The sequence below is a fragment of the Salarias fasciatus genome, chromosome 20, assembly GCF_902148845.1.
Source record: "Salarias fasciatus chromosome 20, fSalaFa1.1, whole genome shotgun sequence".
In the NCBI taxonomy this organism is placed as follows: Eukaryota; Metazoa; Chordata; class Actinopteri; order Blenniiformes; family Blenniidae; genus Salarias; species Salarias fasciatus.
In genome coordinates, this window is record NC_043764.1 from 27503657 (window position 1) to 27525649 (window position 21993).

At 40.9% G+C, this 21993-nt stretch overlaps 3 protein-coding genes across 3 annotated transcripts in view; 1 reads left to right on the forward strand and 2 right to left on the reverse strand.

Annotated features, from left to right (window-relative positions):
• Nucleotides 1-21654, forward strand: part of LOC115407461 (zinc finger and SCAN domain-containing protein 2-like) — a 111710-nt gene extending 90056 nt beyond the window's left edge. The window contains exon 5 of the mRNA XM_030117807.1: nt 20935-21654. Within this exon, the coding sequence (XP_029973667.1) occupies nt 20935-21416 (482 nt within the window). The 3' untranslated portion in view covers nt 21417-21654. The remainder of the gene's footprint in view (nt 1-20934) is intronic.
• Nucleotides 4671-7719, reverse strand: LOC115408270 (zinc finger protein 34-like). The gene is made up of 2 exons (XM_030118920.1): nt 7537-7719; nt 4671-6167 (listed from the first exon to the last, which is right to left on the reverse strand). The coding sequence occupies exons 1-2, from the start codon at nt 7706-7708 to the stop codon at nt 5290-5292; spliced, it is 1050 nt and encodes a 349-aa protein (XP_029974780.1). The 5' UTR covers nt 7709-7719; the 3' UTR covers nt 4671-5289.
• On the reverse strand, nt 9902-18168 carry LOC115408262 (zinc finger protein 567-like). Its single transcript, XM_030118912.1, has 2 exons — nt 17961-18168; nt 9902-11968 (listed from the first exon to the last, which is right to left on the reverse strand). Exons 1-2 carry the CDS (start codon nt 18151-18153, stop codon nt 10665-10667), a joined length of 1497 nt encoding a protein of 498 aa, XP_029974772.1. The 5' UTR covers nt 18154-18168; the 3' UTR covers nt 9902-10664.
• Nucleotides 21655-21993: the final 339 nt, after the last annotated feature.

Genomic DNA, 21993 nt, shown 5'->3' on the forward strand with positions numbered 1-21993 from the left:
CTTTTGAATTCTTTGCCCTTTTTCTTAAATTTCATACTTTGAACATTAAGTTATAAAATTGGCATATTTTGTGAGGAACCAACATCAAATGGGACACAACTGTGCAGTGAAATGAAATTTGTACAACATTGAAACTTGTTTTTAGAAATAAAAACCTGAAAAGTGGGATGTGCAATATTATTCACCCCCTTTTCACATAGTGGCTTCAGAAGTTGTCTGATTGTTTCCTCAATGATCAAATGTTGAGCTAATGACTAAACAGAGTCTGAGTGCATCCAATCTTAGAACAGATGTGACTGATCTGCAATGATTCCAATGATCTGTAAGGGAAACAAACGCAAAACTCCACTCTTCTCTGTGCCACAAAATCAGTCCTTCTGTTGAGGGGAGGTTTGAGGTGGCCTTTTCACAAGGCTACCCCTGCACTGAAGTGCCTTGCTCCCCCTCACACTCTGGCCCCCAAACCCCCACCACACAAAACAAATCCATTGTTTGGAGAAAGAATCTTCCTTCCTGGCTCTCCCCCCCAATAGGTATGCATGAGCCACCAACCTGGCAGGTATCGGCTGCATTTACAAAAGAAAAGCAGGCCAGTGAGTGGCCGCTGAGCTGTGCACTGAAAATCAGGGGAAAAGGGGAAGAGTTTCATAGGTAGGAAAAAAAAAAAAAAAAGAAAACTTGGGATTACAAAAAATTCAGTCTTTTTGGAAAGAGTCTTCCTGGCCGATTTGCCAATTTTATGTATTTATGTTTGCAGTATGAACTTTAACAAAAGGTCAAAAAATTCAAGGAGGAAATATACTTTTGCAAGGCGCTGTATGTGCTTGTAGAAAATATAACACTGAATCCGCATCTAATGTAAAACTGAAGTAAGAGGTTGACGCAGTTTATGTTTTTCATTTCTTCCTGTGATTTATTGATGATGCACAGAATTCAGTCTGCTTGGCTGATCCGGGCAGCTCCCCACAAATCTTATTCATTGTGCCAAGGATGGTGGTCTTCCGTCAGAGGAGTTGTTTGGCGAGAGCCAGAGACGTGAAGAAATTATCTGTTGTTACCGTTCTGCCTTTGTCCAGAAACGGCTCCATCAGCTTTATCACCACATCTTCTCCCACTCTCACCCCCTTGGCATGGCTGGGGTCTTTCCCAACATAGGGGACCATGTTGCACACATACTTATTCTTCAGGTCACATTCCACCCAGAACTTTATCCCAACCTCGTCTGGTTTTGTTGCAGTGTATTGCAAGAAACAGCAGCGAGACTTTGTTGGGAACAGCTGTTTGTCTGTGGTGATGTGCCTGCCTGGATTGTAGGACCAAATGCAGTTTGGAACAAAGACCCTCCAAACATTGGAGATTGTGGGAAACCTGTCAATCTCAACTGGGTCCCAGTCAAACCCTGGGAGTTACATCACAATTTGTGATGGTTAAAAAAGTTCATTGTGTTTGGAAAGAATCTTCTCTGCCAAACTCAGGAGGAAATCTCAAAGTAGTCCCCAGCTGTTTTCAAGCCTCCTCCTCCCCCTCAGAGGTATGCATGAACCAACTAGCTGGAAGGTATCGGCTGCATTTACAAATGAAAGGTGGCTGGCTGTAGGAGAACGACTTGTGTATTCAAAAGCACTGGACCACTTTGGCCTCTCTGGGTTTCCCAGGGAGGCCAGAAAATCCTGGTATTCCTAGTGTTAAAGGAATACTCCACCCAAAAAACGATTTGGCCTCATTTTCTACTCATTTTCTACTTGCGCGCTTTCAGCGACTACTTTTCTAAATTGCAAGCGTCGAAGAAGAAGTTCCGCTGTTTATATTCTGCTGTGAGTGACCGAGCTGTGGACAATCACAAAAGTGATTGGCTACTGTTTTAAAGCTTTGAATTCGGTGTCCTGCTGAAAGGGCACAAGCGTGTTGCTTGGTCTGCCGCGGCTTCCGTAGTTCAGGGTGCGCGTGCAGACATGCAATGGAGCTGTATGAGAGCGCCCTGTTTGGGCTCTTAAAATGTACTAAATTACCTCGTTAAGAATTAATTATGGACGTTACGCGCTCAGGACGCTTGGATTACAGCGGACGAGCAGTATGAAGGAAAATGGGAACGTTTTGTGGATTTTATGGACCATTTTTTCTGTCGGGCTCTGTCGGTCCCTGTTTGTTGACCACGAAAATCCCCAAACATCTCCAACTGCATTTGAATCTTCAAAAAAGTGCTCCAGAGTGTTTCTCAGCATGAGGGTGAGTAGAAAATGAGGCCAAATCGTTTTTTGGGTGGAGTATTCCTTTAATGCATTCCGACAATATACAAAACTATTTATGGAGAACTGATGAATTTCTTCTCTTCTTAAGTCCTCTTTTAAAATCAACCTTTCATTATCGTAATGAGAGTAATCAAAATAAAAACATGAGAATTATTATTACATTTCTCACAAAACCCAGTTATATGCTTTCCTAGAAGATGCAGAATACTATTCAAATAGGTGTGAACCAACATTATTTGATTGACTACTGTTTGCTTTTTTCTTGTTCTAAATATGCTCTGAACTGATTTGAACACACTGTTGATAATCATGAATAGAAGTCTTCCTTGAGTTTCTGTCCTCCATCTAATTTGCCATTGTTCCATAACCTTGAACCATATCAGTGATTTCCCCTCATTCTTACATAGAGATAAATTTACATCAACGGTGTTCTTTAAGAAGAGCACCTTTAGCCACCCTATCTGCCGATTAATTTCCGATGAAGCCCATATGACCTAACCTGACACGCCAGATGGACAGTTTCATATGTCCGCCACGGAAATATTCTGCAGGATTTCAGGAAATGAATCAGGCAGGGCCATCTGCTATGCAAGGTTACATATGACCTGGAACCCACATGAATGTCACAGACATCCCTCGCTGAACAAGAAAAGTATATAACTGTAAAGCTTTAAACAAAATATCTTACCTCTATTAAAAAGGCTAATAACTCTACTGTATATAATGACAAATAGTCTGTGGCTCTGGATCCCTCTGAATATTTAAACTCTGGAACAACTACAGCGAAACTAGACCTCTGCTTATCAGGGTCTTTGGATCCATCAGTAAAGACTTGCACACAATCGGAATACAATAGCTCAACCCTTGAAGGAAAAGCAGTCAACAAATCTGCTTTTCCCTTGTCTTTAAGCTTTAAATTTATTAAATAGAGATCCACAAAAGGAGATTTCATTGCATCATGGTAACATTTCTGGCATTGTAACAGCTGGACAAAAACTTATAAGACGAATACCCAAATTTCGTGCATATTCTGTACTATCGGTCCCAAATCTGTTAACTTGTCGCGCATCCTCCCAATATGGCTGATGTACAGATTTTGTTGGATGCTGCTCACTGTGACCCTTTAAATTTATCCAATAATTAGCCACAAGCTGCATTCTTCTCAGATCAAGGGGCAATTCTTTGACCAAAACTAGGAGAGCTGGAATAGCAGTAGATTTAACAGAGCCGTAACACAGCCTCAATGCCTGGGCCTGTACTCGATCCAGTCTTTCAAGTTAGGTTCTAGAAGCGGAATCGAAAACCACACAGCCATAGTCAACTACTGAACCAATCATTGCTGTATACACCGTTTTCAGGGATGACTGACTAGCTCCCCAATTGACTCCACATAGACGCCTCATAATATTAATGACTTTATGGCACTTAGTCACAATTCTGCTAATATGGTCACTCCAGGTCAATTTTGAGTCAAACGTCACACCCAAAAACTTAAACACATTTACTTTTTCTAAATTTCTTCCATATAATTGGAGAGTCGCATCAGATATCCTTCTTTCATTTGTGAACACCATTGTATTTGTCTTCTCAACAGAAATTTTGAAACCCCAGCTATAGCCCCATTGCTCTCCTTCAGAAATGGCTTCCTGCATCCTTCTTTTAACATGACCCAACCTTCTTCCTCTCTTCCATAAAGCACCATCATCTGCGAAGAGGGATCTTCCAATGTCTGGAAACTACTGTACATTTTACTAGCAGCAAGTACAAAGGTGTCACCAGAAAGTGGCTTCAACTCGAACAACCAAAAATTGAGGACTGGATCAAAATTGTGCAAGACATCTACAAAATGGAAATAAAGTCAGCCGACTGAAATTACAGCTGGACCCCCTCTATAAGACGTGTTCATAATGTACGGAATATGTCAAGCCTGTAGGATCGGACTTTATGGAAAATTACAACTATAGAATACCCTGACAAAGATACCAAACAACAGAAATCAAAGGTACCCCCCCCCCCCGCCGCCCTCTTGTGTTTTTGCTTTTTCGTTTAGTTGTTTTCCCCCTTTTTCTTTTTATCATTATATAAAAAAAGGGAAGATTAAGCATGTCTGCTTTCAACATGTGGATGTTCTTGTGTATTCTCGATAAAAAATAAATTTGAAAAAAAAAACTAAATAAAAGAATTTGAAACACGCACATCAATCACTTCATCAGCTGGGATTAGACCGTCGTGAGAAGTGTTAGTTTTACCCTACTGATGATGTGCTGTTGCAATAGTGAGTCTGCAGTGGTAATCACAATTAACCACAGAAATTCTGTGATTATTCACAATAAAATACATATCTTTTAATAACCTTAATTACGACCAATTCATTCAACAAAAACTATGAATAACAAAACACATTGGACTTATGGCAACATTTAATTTCCATTTATTTAAACTTTCCATCTGCTCATCAAACATTTATGACATAAATTTTTTTGAAAACATCACATAAGCAGTCATGATAGAAAGAAAAATCAAGATGATCAAAATTCCACTGTGAAACCAAGGAACTGTTTGTCAACATCTGTGTAATTCAACACAAATGGAAACAAGTTTCCAACTCTTTCCAATTTTTGTGACAAAGACAGTCTAGTGTTCAAATCAGGGACGTTTCCTTTAAACTGGATGATTATGATTTTTCACTGAAGCTGGATTTCCTGAATGACATCTCCCACAGAGTCTCTCATGACTTCATCACTGAGTTTTTATGTGGTGCAGCAATAAATACGATGCCTGAAACTTCTTCCCCACGTCTCACAAGGACACGGCTTCTCACCTGTGAGTTTTCTTGTGTTCTGACAAATTACCATGTACCCTGAAACTTTTCCCGTTTCACCAAAATGCGGCTTCTCACCTGTGTGAATGTCTCATATGGACCAACAGATCAGACTTTTCTCTGAAACTTTCCCCATATTTTACAACAATACAGCTTTTCATCTGAGTGAGTTCTATAGCGTAATAAAGTACTGTGTTCCCTGAAACTTCTGCCACATGTTTAACGGAAATCGAGGTCCCCACCTGTGTGAGTTCTCATGTGGCTCGACAAACTGGTGCGCTGATTAAAATTTTTACCACACGTTTCACAAGAATATGGCTTCTCACCTGTGTGAATTCTCATGTGGCGCAACCAATTACTCCGGTCATTGAAACGTTTTCCACATGTTTCACAAATATAACTCTTCTCACCTGTGTGGATTTTGATGTGGCGCAAGAAGCTACTCTGGTCACTGAAGCGTTTCCCACATGTTTTACAAGAATACGGCTTCTCACCTGTGTGAGTTCTCATGTGGACAATTAAAGTATTCTTTTGGTTGAATCTTTTGTCACAGATTTCACAAACTTTATTCTTGTCATCGGTGACAGTTTTTAACTTCTGACACAAATTATGTTTTGTACGGACAGTTGTCTCAAAAAGAATCTTTTCACATTCATCCTGCTTCTTTAACACAGGAAAGTTCTCAACACGGTCACTATAAAATATGCTGGTTTTTTCCAGCTCTGAATTTATAGTTAAATCTGATGCATGACATTTTTTCATGTGATGGACTTTAGAGTCCTGAGAGAGGATCTGCTGAGTGTCTGGAAGTTCTTCTGGTTCACTCAGGTCAGTTTGGTCTTCACCAGAAGCTTCTGAAAAGGTTTCACTTTCAAACTTCAGTAAAAACTGCTCTCCCTCCCGGCTGGTACCAAGTTCCTCGTGTTCCTCAATCTGTGGAGGTTCTGGTTCCTCCTGTTTCTCTTTAAATTGTAGAAGTCCTGGTTCTTCTGGTTCCTCTTTGATCTGTGGAGATTCTGGTTCTTCCTGATCTCCACAGTCATTTGTTTCCTGTTTAAAGGGCTGCTCCTCGCTGTGGTCATGGTGCTGTGGGAACTCTGGAGGAACAAAAAAGTACAAGATAAAAGGTCAGTTCCATTATTTCTACAGTTCCAGCTTAAAAAACAAAGTGGGATTAATGCAATGAAATTGAATATTTTGACTGATTAATTTAGTGCACAGTTGTTTCATTATTTGCACCGCTGCTCAACAGCTGGAGGACACATGATTACATTTCTAGATTAACTTATATACATACATATATATATATATATATATATATATATATATATATATATATATATATATATACATACATATATATATATATATATATATATATATATATATATGTATATCACTTGTGTTCCGGCATATTCCGCAGCATTCTGTTGACTGTTTACCATGCTACCAGAGAGAAAGTGATGAGACGTCCTGATTTCTAATGTTCTCAGGAAACCCAATAGTGTAAAACCTACCTTTGACCACAATGCAATGCATAACCATATCACAAAAACAGTGCTGAAATCGTGAAATTGGAGCTGCTCAATCAGTTCAAAAGCACAATAGAGGTTCAATCTTTCTTTTGTGCTTTATTTTCAGAACAATAATCTGTTAAAAAAATAATGCAACAGATCTAAGCAATTTACTTCAAGTTATGTAACAATCTCTGTATTATAATTTAAATAAATGCATTATCATTCACACAATGCACCTAATCTGAAACTTAAGTCTTGATTTGTGAAATTGAAAAAAGTGCATGTGCAGTGTGGGAAATAATTATTTGATCCTCTGCTAAAGTTGTAACAGACTCCATGTTTATGGTTGCTTACTGAGTATGGCCATCGGCAGAATATCAGCCAAAATGCATAAAAAGCACACAATATAGTTTGAAAGTATAGTTAATAGTTTGAAAATGTTCAGCACTTGCAGAATACCTAGTCCAGATTTGAGAAGTACAGGTACAGCGGTTTTTGATGTAGACCTGGCCCAAATTGGTCTGCCAATGAAAAGAAACTTTAGCCATTTTCACAAACCAAAAGACAATAAGATACAAACTTATTTTTGTCAAAAGCTTCTCTTTCAGGCAGCAGACATAACAGAATCTGCTGTAACTTCCTCACTATTTAAACGATGTGATGGTTCATGTCTCATTTGAAGCTCTGTTTCAAGACTCATTTGTTTTTGCGGCATTTAAAAATTTTACTAACATACCTGCTGTTAAAATGTCTCAGGTTTATGCTTTAAATCCAATACTGTTATTTCACTTTGAACAAAAACTGCAGCCTCATGTCTCTCTGCAGGCTTCATAAGAAATGTAACGATCTTCCAGGAGTTCCAATGCAGACTTCTTATGGGACGCGCATGGAAGTTGACTTTGTTCTGACTGTCCTTTATTCAGGATGACACCGATTGTTATTTCTATACCTGCTCTGTGTAACTTGATTCGAGGCTGGTAGCTGATTTCCAGAAGTCTCCGCTGTCGGTCAATCTCCTCCTCGTATTGGACGATAGTTTGTTGAAACACGGTGAATATTTCTCCAGCAGCAGCAGTGAGTCGCTGGTTGATAAACTCTCTCAAAACCTGAACTGAAGTCATTTCTGCAGCAGGAGGTGAAATATTTCCTCTGAGAAACACAACAACACAGCTTCCGGAACTTCTTCTTCTTCTCTCGCTCTTTTGGAGGATGACAAACAATGTTCAGTTTGATACTGACTCCTGCTGGACACAGGGGGAACTGCAGGTTGTGGGATTTTGTTGGAGCTCTTTTATGAATGGACCATCCGGCCTATTTTAGCACAAACTATTTCCTTTAAAGAATCTGTGGGACAAAATAATGCAAGGAAATATTTTGACTGACAGGCAATGCCTGAAATTTATGATTCATTGTATGAATATGAAGGCAAATTTGTGAATCTCAACCAACCGAGGCTTCCGGGATTCTTTATTGTCACAACAGTAGGTGTAGGTTTAGGTTTAGGTTTAGGTTTATTTGAGCATTTGGTTGAACCAACTCATACAATTGGAATAAGTAACAAAAAAAAAGGAAAAAGGAAACAAAAGAGAGAGAGAGAGAGAGAGAAAGAGAGAGAGAGAGAGGGAAGCCAAATAGCTCAAAAGGGGTAGGCTGAAGCTATTGCTTATGTATGCCTACCCTGAACAATCTCATAAGATATGCTGCTGCATTTACTAAGTACAGTACATGTGAGATGATTTATTTAGAAACTCCATAGTGTAGGCCTGGTTAATGCCAAACCATCAATAAATCAAGAATAAAATAGGACATAATAGAAAATAACATCAGATAAATTCAAAAATCATGACACAATAGACAAAATGCTGAGTTTCAGGGCATCAGAGGACTTCAACAGACTCACAGCTGCAGTCTGGTGGTCCTGCTCTGATGCTCCACAGCCTCCTGCCTGGGAGGGGGTCGGGGGAACTGAATGCATCTTTCTTTTGGTTCGCCCATTTTCTATAGAATGTAATTCTCATCCACATACTCATCCATTAACAGTTTTGCAAAACAATATGCCTCTGACTTTCTAATTGAATCAATGTTTGATAATAATTACATTTAGTATCGGTTTCCCTGTTTAGAGCACATTTAACATATTGCATCAATGTTAATAATGATTTAGCCAATTTACTGCAGAAAATCCTGGGTTTGAGGAATGGAATAAATGTAATTTATTATTTGAGTTCATGTTAAGTGACTTTTGTAGTCCCTGTTTTCAGGGTGCAACAGTTTGTGGTGACTTCAAATAGTCTGGAAGTAAATTCCATAGTCGAGGAGCAGCAGAGCAGAAAGCCCAGTTAGAAATGGTGGAGTCGGGATGCACCAATGTTACTTTTTGAAAGGACAAGTGTAACCTACACGATGGCAGACCTCAGAGCAAGTTTATTTATTTTTGTAGTTTCTGAGTCACGAGGCAGGGGGCGGCGCCAAATGTCATCAATCGCTCTCTGCTCCCCGCCGTGCACTGGAGCAGTGAGCTTCACCATCAGAACCCCTGGAGCGCCACAAACTTCATGGTCTTTCAACTTCCGATACTGTATCAGCTTTCTCTGTGCACCTGAGTCTCAGACCTGCTCCCCAAAACAAACTCTTTCAACGTGAAAAGTGGAGACATCAGGTCATGAGCAGAGGTCACGTGGACCACAATGCACTGCAGCAGGCTATCACAGTAATTCACTTTTATGTTTACTGTGACAGCCATATACTAACCTTTCATCTTGTACGTTTTTGTTCCTCCAGAGTTCCCACACCGAGATCGAACAGGACCAGAACAGAGACCAGTCCTCAATCTGAGGCTGTGAGGAGATCATTAGTGACTTTTACCTGAGCTGTCTCTGCTGTGACGAGTTATAAAAACTTAACCGAAAAGACTCAAATAGGTTGTTGGTATATAAAAGGCCACAAAGCTGACTTGCAACAAAATTCTCTCGGATTTTAGAAATAAAGGGAAGGTTGGATATTGGCCTGTAGCTTGTCAGAACACCTGGATCAAGGGTGGGATTTTTAAGAAGAGGTTTAATAACAGCAACCTCAAAGGCCAGTGGTGCATGACCAATGCAGTATTGTCTAAAAGTGCACAGGCCAAAATAATTTCACACACCTTTTCTTGGGTATACAGCAACGTCCATGTTCAAGGACACATGACAAGTTATTGAGACTGTTGTGGAATTTTGCAAGACGGAGTGAAAGATGAGGAGTCAGGGATGCAATGGGCATAGGTTTATTTAAGATTGCACAGGGAAAAACAAACCAACTGAAGGAGATAGGTCACCGTTCTGGGTCCTCTTCAGTTGATATCAAAGCAACAAAAACCAGAATGAATGGCTGTTTTCTTTCTACAGCACCTGGTGTTTGGGGACGTCTTGCAATCAGTTATTACTCCTCATAACCTCTTTCAATGTCAGAGCAGTGAACTTCAATTTAAATATGACAGTGAAGTCAAAATACTCCATATCAGAGACACTGGCATCTATTGTTGTATCCTGCTGTTGGTTTTCACTTCAATAAATTGTGTGAGATAAGGAATTACTATTGCATGCATCTATTTCAATGTCCTATTTCACCACATTGGTTTGAGTAAGTTACATTCCATGAAAGTTTTCAGGCAACTTATTTCAGCAGGCATGTTTTGCATACAAGCCATAAGCATTTTCCTACGTAGCATCAACAGAAAAAATTTAAACTTTGACCAATTCACATTGAATAAAAACAATGAACGTCAAAACAAATTGGATTTGTAGCGACATTTAATTTCCATCTATCTAAAGTTTGCATCTGCTCATTCAACACTTTCATCAGATTTTTCAAAACATAAAAAGCAGTCATGTTAGAAAGAAAAAAATAATGTTTATCATAATTCCATTGTGAAACCAGCAGACAGTTTGTCAGCCTCTGTGGAGTTCAACACAAGAGGAAACGAAATTCATGATACTCTTCTCATTTTTTGTGACAAACCAGAAAATTGTTTCAATCAGGCACAGACTCGTGTTCAAATCAGGAACGCTTCCTTTAAACCGGATACTACACTGGGATTTTTCACTGAAGCTGGACTTCCTGAATGAGATCTCCCATAGAGTCTCTCATGACTTCATCTTTGTGTTTTTTCATGTGGTGCTGCAATGAAATGCGATGACCGAAACTTCTTCCACACACTTCACAGGGATGCGGCTTCACACCTGTGTGAGTTTTCTTGTGTTGTGACAACGTGCTGGGGTCACTAAAACTTTTCCCACACGCTTTACAGGAATACGGCTTCTCACCTGTGTGAATTCTCTGGTGGACCAACAAATGAGCCCGCTGACTGAAACTTTTACCACATATTTGACAAGGATACGGCTTCTCACCTGTGTGAGTTCTCTTGTGGACTATGAAATGGCTCCTTACCCTGAAACTTTTCCCACATGTTTCACAGAAATACGGCTTCTCACCTGTGTGCGTTCTCTTGTGGACCAACAAATAACGCTTTTCTTTAAAACTTTTCAAGCAGATTTCACAAGAATACGGCTTCTCCCCTGTGTGAGATCTCACATGCACCAACAAATGACACTGTACTGTGAAACCTTTCCCGCACGTTTCACAAAAATACAGGTCCTCACCTGTGTGGGTTCTCATGTGGCGCAACAAATTACTCTGATCATTGAAACTTCTCCCACATGTTTCACAAGAATACGGCTTCTCACCTGTGTGAGTTCTCTTGTGGCGCAACACATCCCTCCTTCGGCTGAATCTTCTGCCACAAGTGTCACACATTAAGTCCTGATCAGTGAGACATAATTGACGTTTCTGTCGTACAGCTTTACCGCGCGTTTTTGTACAAAGAATCTTTTCACATCCATCCTGCTTCTCTGACACAGGGAAGCTCTGCTCACGATCACCATGACACATGCTGCTTTTTTTCACCTCGGCTTTTATAGGTGATTCTGAGTCAATATGATTTTCTACATAGTGGACTTCAGAGTCTTGATGGAGGATCTGCTCAGTGTCTGGAACTTCTTCTGGTTCATTCAAGTCACTTTGCTCCTCGACAGAAGAAACGTTCAATTTTTCACTTTCAAACTTCAGTATGAGCTGCTCTTCCTCCAGGCTGGTACCGTGTTCCTGGTGCTCCTCAATCTCTACAGGTTCTTGTTCCTCTTTAAACTCGAGAAGTTCTGGTTCTTCTGGTTCCTCTTTGATCTGTGGAGGTTCAGGTTCCTCCTCTTCCTCTTTCAACAGTATAATTCCAGGTTCTTCTTCTTCCTCTTTGATCTGTGGAGGTTCAGGTTCCTCCTGGTCTTGACAGTGGTTCGTTTCATGTGTGCAGAGCTTCTCTCCTCTACGGTCACTGTGCTGTGGGAGCTCTGAAGGAACAAATAAAAGTACAAGAGGAAAGGTTAGTGACATTATTTCAACAGTTCCAGCCTAAAAAAAGAAAAGCACTAGGAGAGCACAAATTTCCATCAAACATTATGGGAGGGGGGGGGGGGGACATTTACTGTCAAGCCAAACATTTCAAATTGCTGCAGAATCAATGATTTGATCGGGATCACTCCCAAAATCTAATCACTTGTTCCTAATCCTATTTCAGATGTTTACTGAAAATTTCAACATAATCCATCAATACCACTTCGAGTTTTGTTGCAAACAATCAGACGGACAGACAAACAAACCAGACCGAAAGCCGAACCTCCTGGCAGAGCCAACGAACACACTGGGACTAAAGCAGTGAAAGTGAACATTTTAATTGAAATTTCCAAATAACAGACAGCTGTTTCATTATTGCCTGATGTGCACCTTTAGCTGCTGAACAGCTGGACGACTCATGATTACTTTACTAGATTAACGTTTTCTCGGTGGTACAGTCACTTGCCTTCTATCATTCGGCATTCCGTTAACAGTTTACCACGCTACCAGAGATGGAGTACTAATGAGACGCCTTGCTTTCTAATGTTCTCAGGCAACCCAACTGTCCAGTATCTGTTTGTCCACAGAGCAAAACATCGCCGCATCACAAAAATGGCTCTGAAACTGTGATCAGGCATTTGATCCATAGATATGTATTCTTAGATTCATCCAGAATCCATAAATTCTGTATTCTGTGTGCATGTGTGTTCATGTGCACTTACAGGCCGATGTACGCTTGCTTGAATCTTAAAAAAAAAAGACATTTGGAATTTTTGCCTTTTTTTCAAAAATAGAAGAACAAGCTTTGAATCGACAGCAGACTGCTGCTAGAATATTGTGTTGAAATAATGTTAAATAATAAATCCACATTGTCAAATTGCTTCTTTAAACCAATAAATGTACGCAAAAAAATACCACCAAACTATGGCTCTCAGACTCCAGGGGGTCCAGAGACGCCAGTTTGAGAACTTCTGCTGTAAACATACTTTTACTGTGCAAATATATTTTTTATAGTTGTACGGTATTTAAATAACAACAATAATAATAATAATAATAATAATAATGATGAATAATTCTGCAGTCTTTGTTTGCCGTTTTAAAGTTTTGTGCCTGTTCACTCATATTGTGATGACCTCCTGGGGGGCTAAGCCCCCCATCCTCAGAACCGATGGTGACGAGCCTGTCTGTCAACATGAACACTCACTGCTCACTAATCACTGAGCAGAACCAGAAATCAGTGAATGGTGTGACAGCAGTTTACACAGAATTTAATCAGTAACACTGCCTCAATATGATAATAGCAATATTGATTATTGATTATAACAGTGACGGTGAAATTAATGTAGAATAGTGTTATAATAACAGATACAACAAAGGCAAGATAATCATAATAATGATCAGAATCATACAATCATAATATCAATAATAATCAAGTGCAATATAAATCCTTTAAGCTCCCATATTATGCAAAATTCACTTTATAATGGTTTTGTAACAATGTGTCCCGAGCCTGTCCACAAAACCCCCCAAAATGACAAAAGTCTATTCTCTCCTCCTCTTACTTGCGCCACCTTTCAGTAAATGTGTGCTCAAACGCTTGGTTTTTAACTCCTCCCCCTGACTGCACCCCCTCCGTGTGTGTGTGTGTGTGTGTGTGTGTGTGTGAGAGAGAGAGAGAGAAAGAGTGGGTGTGGTCAGATGCGTTCAAGTGCATACCAGAAAGCAGGCTCTGAAACAGCCTGTTCTGAGGAGGGCTCTTCAGAGCAACTTTTTAGACCGCTGAAACTCGGAACATAGGATGAATTTAGGGTGGACAAACCTAAATACTATGTTTTTGGGCTTCTGCGACCGATATGACATGACTGAAAAATAGCATAATATGGGAGCTTTAAAGGGGAACGGTCGTTTTTACAATCTGGACCTTATTTCACATTCGTCACAACAACATTTACTCACCCGTTTGACTTTCGTGTGATTTGCAGTTGGTTCGGAGATAATTAGATGCTCCCATATCCATATAACGGCAGCGGGCGGGGCACCGACATGCAGCTGTTACAGACGCTCTTTTCTCTTATGTTTGTTGTGGTGTGGTAGATACATGTAAATTTATTAAGTCAGCATCACTTAGCGCTATTGGGAAGTCTGTAAACCGGCTAGATTGAGCAACTCTCCGGGAACTCTGAAGCGATGATGTCATCACCCTGCGTCGTGGCGCACATTCATTCTGTTTGTTTACATGGAAGTAGCGTCTCTGCTCTGCAGTCAGACCACGGCATCTCGATCGGCTTTTTTAGGCAGTCAGAGTTTATTTTCAGCTGGTTGTAACTTTGGTACAATGGTTCGAGTGTGTCCTGGCTATGAAAGTGAAATGACCAGCTGGACGTCACTGAGCTCACAGGCTCCCACTTCGTGACCGGGATTTATTGAAGCTATGGCTAATAGCGCTCAACACGGACCCCAGCATCAAAGTTCCAACTTTACCACATTTGGATTATTGGGTGTGTAGTGCCCACTTCACATCAGAGGACTTCTTCCCAGTTCAGGAAAGAAATGAAGGCCAGAAGATCCAGAGAATGAACCTCAAAAAGAATGCCATTCCAGCGGCTGCAGGAGGAGGACAGGTCGAGGTAACAAGACGCTAACGCTATTCATTTTTTTCTTTACTAATGTCTGGAGTTGGCTAGAATGTTATAAACTTGTTCCTACTCCTTTTGAGCAACAGTGTACAGAATATTTTACTGTTTATGTACAACTCTTGTCATTGACAGATATACTTGTATCATCCTTTGGTGTTGCTCAAATGAACTAAACAGTAAACATCCCAGCCTCTAGGCATTAGTAAAGAAAAAAATGAATAGCGTTAGCATCATGTTACCTCGACCTGTCCTCCTCCTGCAGCCGCTGGAATGGCATTCTTTTTGAGGTTCATTCTCTGGATCTTCTGGCCTTCATTTCTTTCCTGAACTGGGAAGAAGTCCTCCGATGGGAAGTGGGCACTACACACCCGATAATCCAAATGTGGTAAAGTTTGAACTTTGATGCTGGGGTCCGTGTTGAGCGCTATTAGCCATAGCTTCAATAAACCCCGGTCACGAAGTGGGAGCCTGTGAGCTCAATGACGTCCAGATTGTCATTTTACTTTCACAGCCAGGATATATGCACACTGGAACCATTGTACCAAAGTTACAACCAGCTGAAAATAAACTCTGACTGACTAAAAAAGCCGATCGAGATGCCGTGGTCTGACTGCAGAGCAGAGACGCTACTTCCATGTAAACAAACAGAATGAATGTGCGCCATGGCGCAGTGTGATGACATCATCGCTTCAGCGCTCCCGGAGAGTTGCTCAATCTAGCCGGTTTACAGACTTCCCAATAGCGCTAAGTGATGCTGACTTAATAAATTTACATGTATCTACCACACCACAACAAACATAAGAGAAAAGAGCGTCTGTAACTGCTGCATGTCGGTGCCCCGCCCGCGGCCGTTATATGGATATGGGAGCATCTAATTATCTCCGAACCAACTGCAAATCACACGAAAGTCAAACGGGTGAGTAAATGTTGTTGTGACGAATGTGAAATAAGGTCCAGATTGTAAAAACGACCGTTCCCCTTTAAACCAATTCTCCGAATATTTCAAAATGTCTGTGTGTCCTCCATGTCTGACATTTATGACAAACTTGAATAGAAGTTGAAAACTGATCGATTTATGATCAATTTTATGGTGAAACATGTCATTCCTCAACATGCTGTGGAGTGAGGACCCCCTCTCCAAGACGGCCGCCATACAGGCACGTCGGCTCCAATCCGCAGCAGCGAGATGAATGATGTCTGCAGTGACTGTAACTTATCATGGAACGCTATTTGCTAAAACATATTGGAAACAGAGTGAACAGGAAGTGGATATAACCCCAATATTCCCTTCGGTGACTCCCTCAGGTTAGCTCTTTGCAGGTTTATAAATATGTCCTCAGAGCTCCTGAACCACATATTTGTCTTCCAGTGGAAATTTCAGAAACTGGCAATGTGAGTGTGTGGTCATCGTGTATGAGCTGTGTGTTTTGATTCCTACTGATTTATTCATTCCTATCAGTGGCGATTGCTCTAAGACTGCAAGGGAAGCTCAACTTCCTCTAAAATGTCAAAAAATAAGTGGTCCAATATTTACTGATGTGTGTACATTTCATTGACAAAATAAGCGCTACAGCGCATTCACCTGCTGTTTAGAATCAGCTACTTATCACAGGTAACTGACTTGGCTTTTTTCTCACTCCTCCTCGCAGCGGCACGGCACTTTAAACAGCCAGACGCCGGGCATCAATGGGGAAGCTAGAGTGTGTTGTTCAGCTGCATGAAACTGGACGGTCATTGGATAAATGCTGGGCTTGTCCCAGCCATCGGACGCTCAGCGTCTCTGGGGGTCTATGGGGCAGTGGGCTGGCCCGGACGCTGGGCTTCTGCATGGTGATTGGATGATCTGTCTGAAGCTTGACTGATAGCGAAACAGCGATCTTGAAGCAAAAAGATGCACCAAAACGCTTCTCAGGTTTTTCATTCTGTTGTTCTGAGTTGATCCAGAGGCTTTACTGACCCTCAGAGACTTTGTGTTTGTGAAAAACGACTAGCGTAGTTTGGCAACTCTTTTAGGTCACTCTGCGGTTTCTGTCCTCGACCAGCAGCTCCAGGGCTTCTGCCCCATCTCTCACTCTCACACTCAGGCGCTCACACAGCGCTCTAGCCTCGCGCAGCAGCTCCAGCTGTTCGCAAGCTGCACACAAGGGCAGACAATGTGAATGTTGTCTACCGGATTTTGGCAAAGCCATTTGATAGTCTTCCTTAAAAAGAGAAATTTTGCATTAAACTGCAGGGCAGATCAACTCCTAAGACTGAGATGGTGCAAAAGGTGGGGAAAAGTAACAGGTCTCTTCAGCTTCCCTGGTCTGACCAGGTGAGCTGCTGACTGGAAGTGCTGTCACCAAAAAAATGTCCTGCTGGCCACACCTCTGGATGAAACCATCTCAGGGATGTGTTGGCTGGTGGGCTTTGGGGATCTGTCTAACTTTGACAGGGCACACAAAAATCATGAAAGCTAATAGAATTTACAGTACATACAAATAAACAGACACATATTACAATGTATGCTGTCAGTTTTAATCGCATTGATCGCAATTAATCATGATTAATTCATGGAGAACTGTCAACAATTAACTTTTTTAAAGTTGAGATTAGTTGCAATGAAGAATCTAATCCTCATAAATCAGTCCCAATGTCAGGAAAAAAACACTATTATCCTCTAGTTCTTTTCTTTGACCCAATTGGCAGACCTCAATGGATTGACCGCGATTAAAATTGACAGCACTAATTACAATGTATGCTGAAAATGAGCTTCCCCTCCTCGGAAGACCAGCAGCCGCCACTGATTCCTATCAATGGAAAAATCGCGTCAAAGTGGCAGATTTGTAAAAGTTTCATCTTTATCACGTTGGTACTTTGGACAGACAGACAGATGCAGGCAGACAACTGAAAATACGCACTGATAAAAAGTTCTGCTCCGATATCACCCCCATAAGGGGGTCTCCCTGCCCTGGGCCCACCAGGCCTGGACAATGGTTTGGGAAACACTGAATATCTCATGGAGTTTAGATCCTTAAATCCTCCTGCATTTCCACTGGAACATGGAGCCCCCGCAAAGCATCTGCAATAGTAAATGAATAAAATCTCTGGCGCCGCAGCTGACTCGGACTGAGTGAAAAAAAAATCACTTCATCTCTTTACAAACAACCGAAACGCTGCTCCTGTTTCTGATGCAGAAGGTTTGTGCTTTAAATCACTCCTGTTATTTCACTGCGATTAAGCACTGCTGCCTCATTTCTGACTGCAAGCTTTATAAGAAACGTAGCGATGCTGCAAGACTCAGATTCATGTGTTCATTCTCACGTTTCAATACCTGCTCTGTGTAACTTGACTTGAGGATTCCAGTTGATTTCCAGCAGTTTTCGCTGTCGACGAATCTCCTCCTCGTATTGGACGATACTTTGTTGAAACACGGCGAATATTTCTCCTGCGGCAGCAGTTAGTCGCTGGTAGATAAACTCTCTCACACCCTGAACTGAACTCACTGATGCTGCAGGAGGCGACATGTTTCCTTTGTGAAACACAACAACACAGCCGCTACAACTTCTTCTTCTCTCACTCTTTTGGAGGATCACAATCAACGTTCAGCGTCATACTGACCCCTAATGGACACAGGGGGTACTGCAAGCCGGGGCTCTGATGAATGGACTACGATGGTCGACTACAATTTTCTCTTCAGAATCTTTTCAGACAGAAACACGTAATGAAATATAAAAATGGAACAATAAATAATAAATACATGTATGTACCAATAAATCATACTGCGTGTGTGTATAGAGAGAAATTTTTTTATGAGAAAAACAATAAAATGTGACTGAAAAAATATATTTATTTTGCCATTTTCACTTCAGTTTATTCATTTATTTTGTGATTTTTTTTATTTCTTACCTCATTAATTTTGATACCTTTATTTCTGAATTGTTTTACTTTCACATTTTCTGTTCTCCAAATTATGTTTCTATATTTTTTTTCATCTGACATTTTATTTATTTATTGACACTTTTTTTATTCACTGTCACAGGAAATATGTGGGGGAGTCAAATTCTGTAAACCAGCCAACAAAATCTCACTCCTCCCTCCCACAGTTTCTCATCTATAATGACTGCATACTTCATACTTTCTACAGTGGCAGCAGAGATCCAGATGTGCCTGCTGGGGAAATTTGGAGGCTGTCACTCTTTTAACTGCTGATATAATGGGGGAGTCAGATTTTGCTAACCAGCCAACAAGGTCCTACAACACCAGCTGTGTTGCTGTGTCTCTCGGAGGAAACATTTGATCTCCTGCAGCAACAATGAGTTCAGTTCAGGCTTTGAGAGAGTTTATCAAGCAGAGACTAACTGCTGCTGCTGGAGAAATATTCACCGTGTTTCAACAAACTATCGTCCAGTTCGAGGAGGAGATTTATCGACAGCAGAGACTTCTGGAAAACAACTGGAAACATCAAGTCAAATTACACAGAACAGGTATTGTACAAGTCTGAACAAATACATGAATATGAGTCATCGAGGATTGTAACATATTTGTTGAAGCTTGCAGGGAGAAAAAAGACTGCATCTCCAGTTGTTGTTCGAAGTGAAGTAACAGAAGTGACTTTTAAACAAACCTTCAGCATTACACTGAGGATCACAGATGGAGAAAACTGTTTGAGCTGTTTGCAAATGGAAGAAGTGATTTATTTCCAGAGAAAAACACACTAACATGAGTGTGGATGGTACAACTTTTCCTATACTTGTTATGGTAAATAATCATGCATTCACGTGTAATACACACACACACACAAAAACAAACTAACAGACTGATTGACATTAAACTGTAAACTTCCCACTAATGTTTCAGAACCAGACAGCTTTCTCATTTATTTCTTTAAACCCCACAGCTACTGCCAGTTTTGTTGAAATCAGCAGACTTTTTGTTTAAAAATGTTTCTTTTTTAAATGTATCCTGTCCTGTTTCATCCATCCATCACTGTAAAACCTTCACATCCATCACATCAGTGACTTTTGTCTTGTTTCCCTCCAGAGAGTCCACAGCAACACATTGGTAACCAGAAGACGAGCTCCAGTCTGGAGCAGGAGGAACATGAAGCTCCACACATTAAAGAGGAGGAGGATGTTGTTGAGGTGACTGTTACTGATGGTGAAGGAGACGATTCCCACCACTCTGTGAGAGACTTGACCACCCAGAGACTAACTGCTGCTGCTGAGGAGATATTCACCCTGTTTCAACAAACTGTGGTTCAGTACGAGGAGGAGATTGACCGTCAACGCAGAATGCTGGAAATCAACTGGAATCCTCAAATCAACTTGTACAGAACAGGTATGGAGACGTTTGGATGAAGAAATGAGTCTGAGTGATGTGGATTCGTTCTGGATGTGTTTGCTTCATTCAACACCTACAGAAGCAGGATTTATGGATGTTATGTTTTCATATATTTGATCACCTTTAGGCCCAGACTGGTAATTATACTCTTATTCTCAGCTAAAAAAAGAAAAGAAAAGAAAAAAAAAACATCTCATTGTATTGATTTGAATCTCTCTCTCTATCAGTCAGTCTGTCTAGTGACAATGTTCAATTTCAAAGCTTTAATCCTGATTCTTGTTTTTGGTTGACGTTGAAACTCTAGAAATAATGGAACTGACCTTTTAACTTGTACTTTTTTGTTCCTCCAGAGCTCCCACAGCACCATGACCACAGCGAGGAGCAGCTCTTTAAACAGGAAACAAACGACTGTGGAGAGCAGGAAGAACCAGACCCTCCTCAGATCAAAGAGGAACCACAAGAACCAGGACTTCTCCAGTTTAAAGAGGAACATGAGGAACCAGAACCTCCACAGATTGAGGAACGCAAGGAACTTGGTACCACCCGGGAGGGAGAGCAGCTTTTACAGAAGTTTGAAAGTGAAACCTTTGCAGTAGCTTCAGTTGAGGAGCAAGGTGACCTGAGTGAACCAGAAGAAGTTCCAGACACTCAGCAGATCCTCTCTCAGGACTCTGAAGTCCATGATGTGAAAAATCATATTGACTCAGAATCAACCACAAATTCAGAGGTGAAAGAAACCAGCATATTTCATAGTGACCCTGTGGAGAACTTTCCTGTGTCAGAGAGGCAGGATGAATGTGAAAAGATTCTTTGTGACAAAACATGTGAGGAAACTGTCTGTAAAAAACGTAAATTATGTCAGAATTTAACAAAAGTCACTAATAAGAAGGAGATAATTTGTCAAATCTGTGGTAGAATTTGTGCCCAACAGAGTAAATTGTTGGTCCACATGAGAACTCACACAGGTGAGAAGCCGTATTCTTGTGACACATGTGGGAAAAGTTTCAGTCGACAGAGTAATTTGTTGAGCCACAAAAGAACTCACACAGGTGAGAAGCCGTATTCATGTGAAACATGTGGGAAACGTTTCAGTGTACGGTGTAATTTGTTGACCCACCAGAGAACTCACACAGGTGAGAAACCGTATTCATGTGAAACATGTGGGAAACGTTTCAGTGTACGGTGTAATTTGTTGACCCACCAGAGAACTCACACAGGTGAGAAACCGTATTCATGTGAAAGATGTGGGAAAAGTTTCAGTGTACGGAGTAATTTGTTGGCCCACAGAAGAACTCACACAGGTGAAAAGCCGTATTCTTGTGAAACGTGTAGAAAAAGTTACACTGTACAGGCTAACTTGTTGCGCCACATGACAATTCATACAGGTGAGAAGCCGTACTCTAATATAAAGGGGAAACAAACTACTGCAGAGAACAGAGAGAACTAGAAACTCCACAGATCAAAGAGAAAGAAGAAGAACCTGGACTTCCACGGTTGAAAGAGGAACAGGAGGATGCAGAACCTTTACAGATTGAGCAGCAGCAGGACTTCACAAAAAGTCACATGGAAGTGAAGTGATACTGAAGTTTGAAAGTGAAGTCTTTACAGTGCCTTCTGTTGAGGAGCAGAGTGGCCTGAGTGAACCAAAAGAAGTTCCAGCCACTCAGCAGATCCTCTCTCAGGACTCCATGTCCATGATGTGAAAAATCATGAATAAGAATCAAACATTAATGCAGAGCTGAAAGAAATCAGCACATTTCATAGTGACCGTGTGGAGAACTTTCATGTGTCAGAGAAGCAAGATGAATGTGAATGAATGAATGTGAAGATTCTTTGTGAAAAAACTGTCTGTAAAAAGCGTAAATTATGTCAGAACTTGATAACTGTCACTGAGAAGACAAAGAGGAATTTGTGAAATGTGTGGTAAAAAATACAAGACCCGCTGCGATTTGTTGCGTTACATGAGAAGTCACACAGGTGAGAAGCCGTAGTCTTGTGAAACATTTTGAGTAAGATTCACTAAT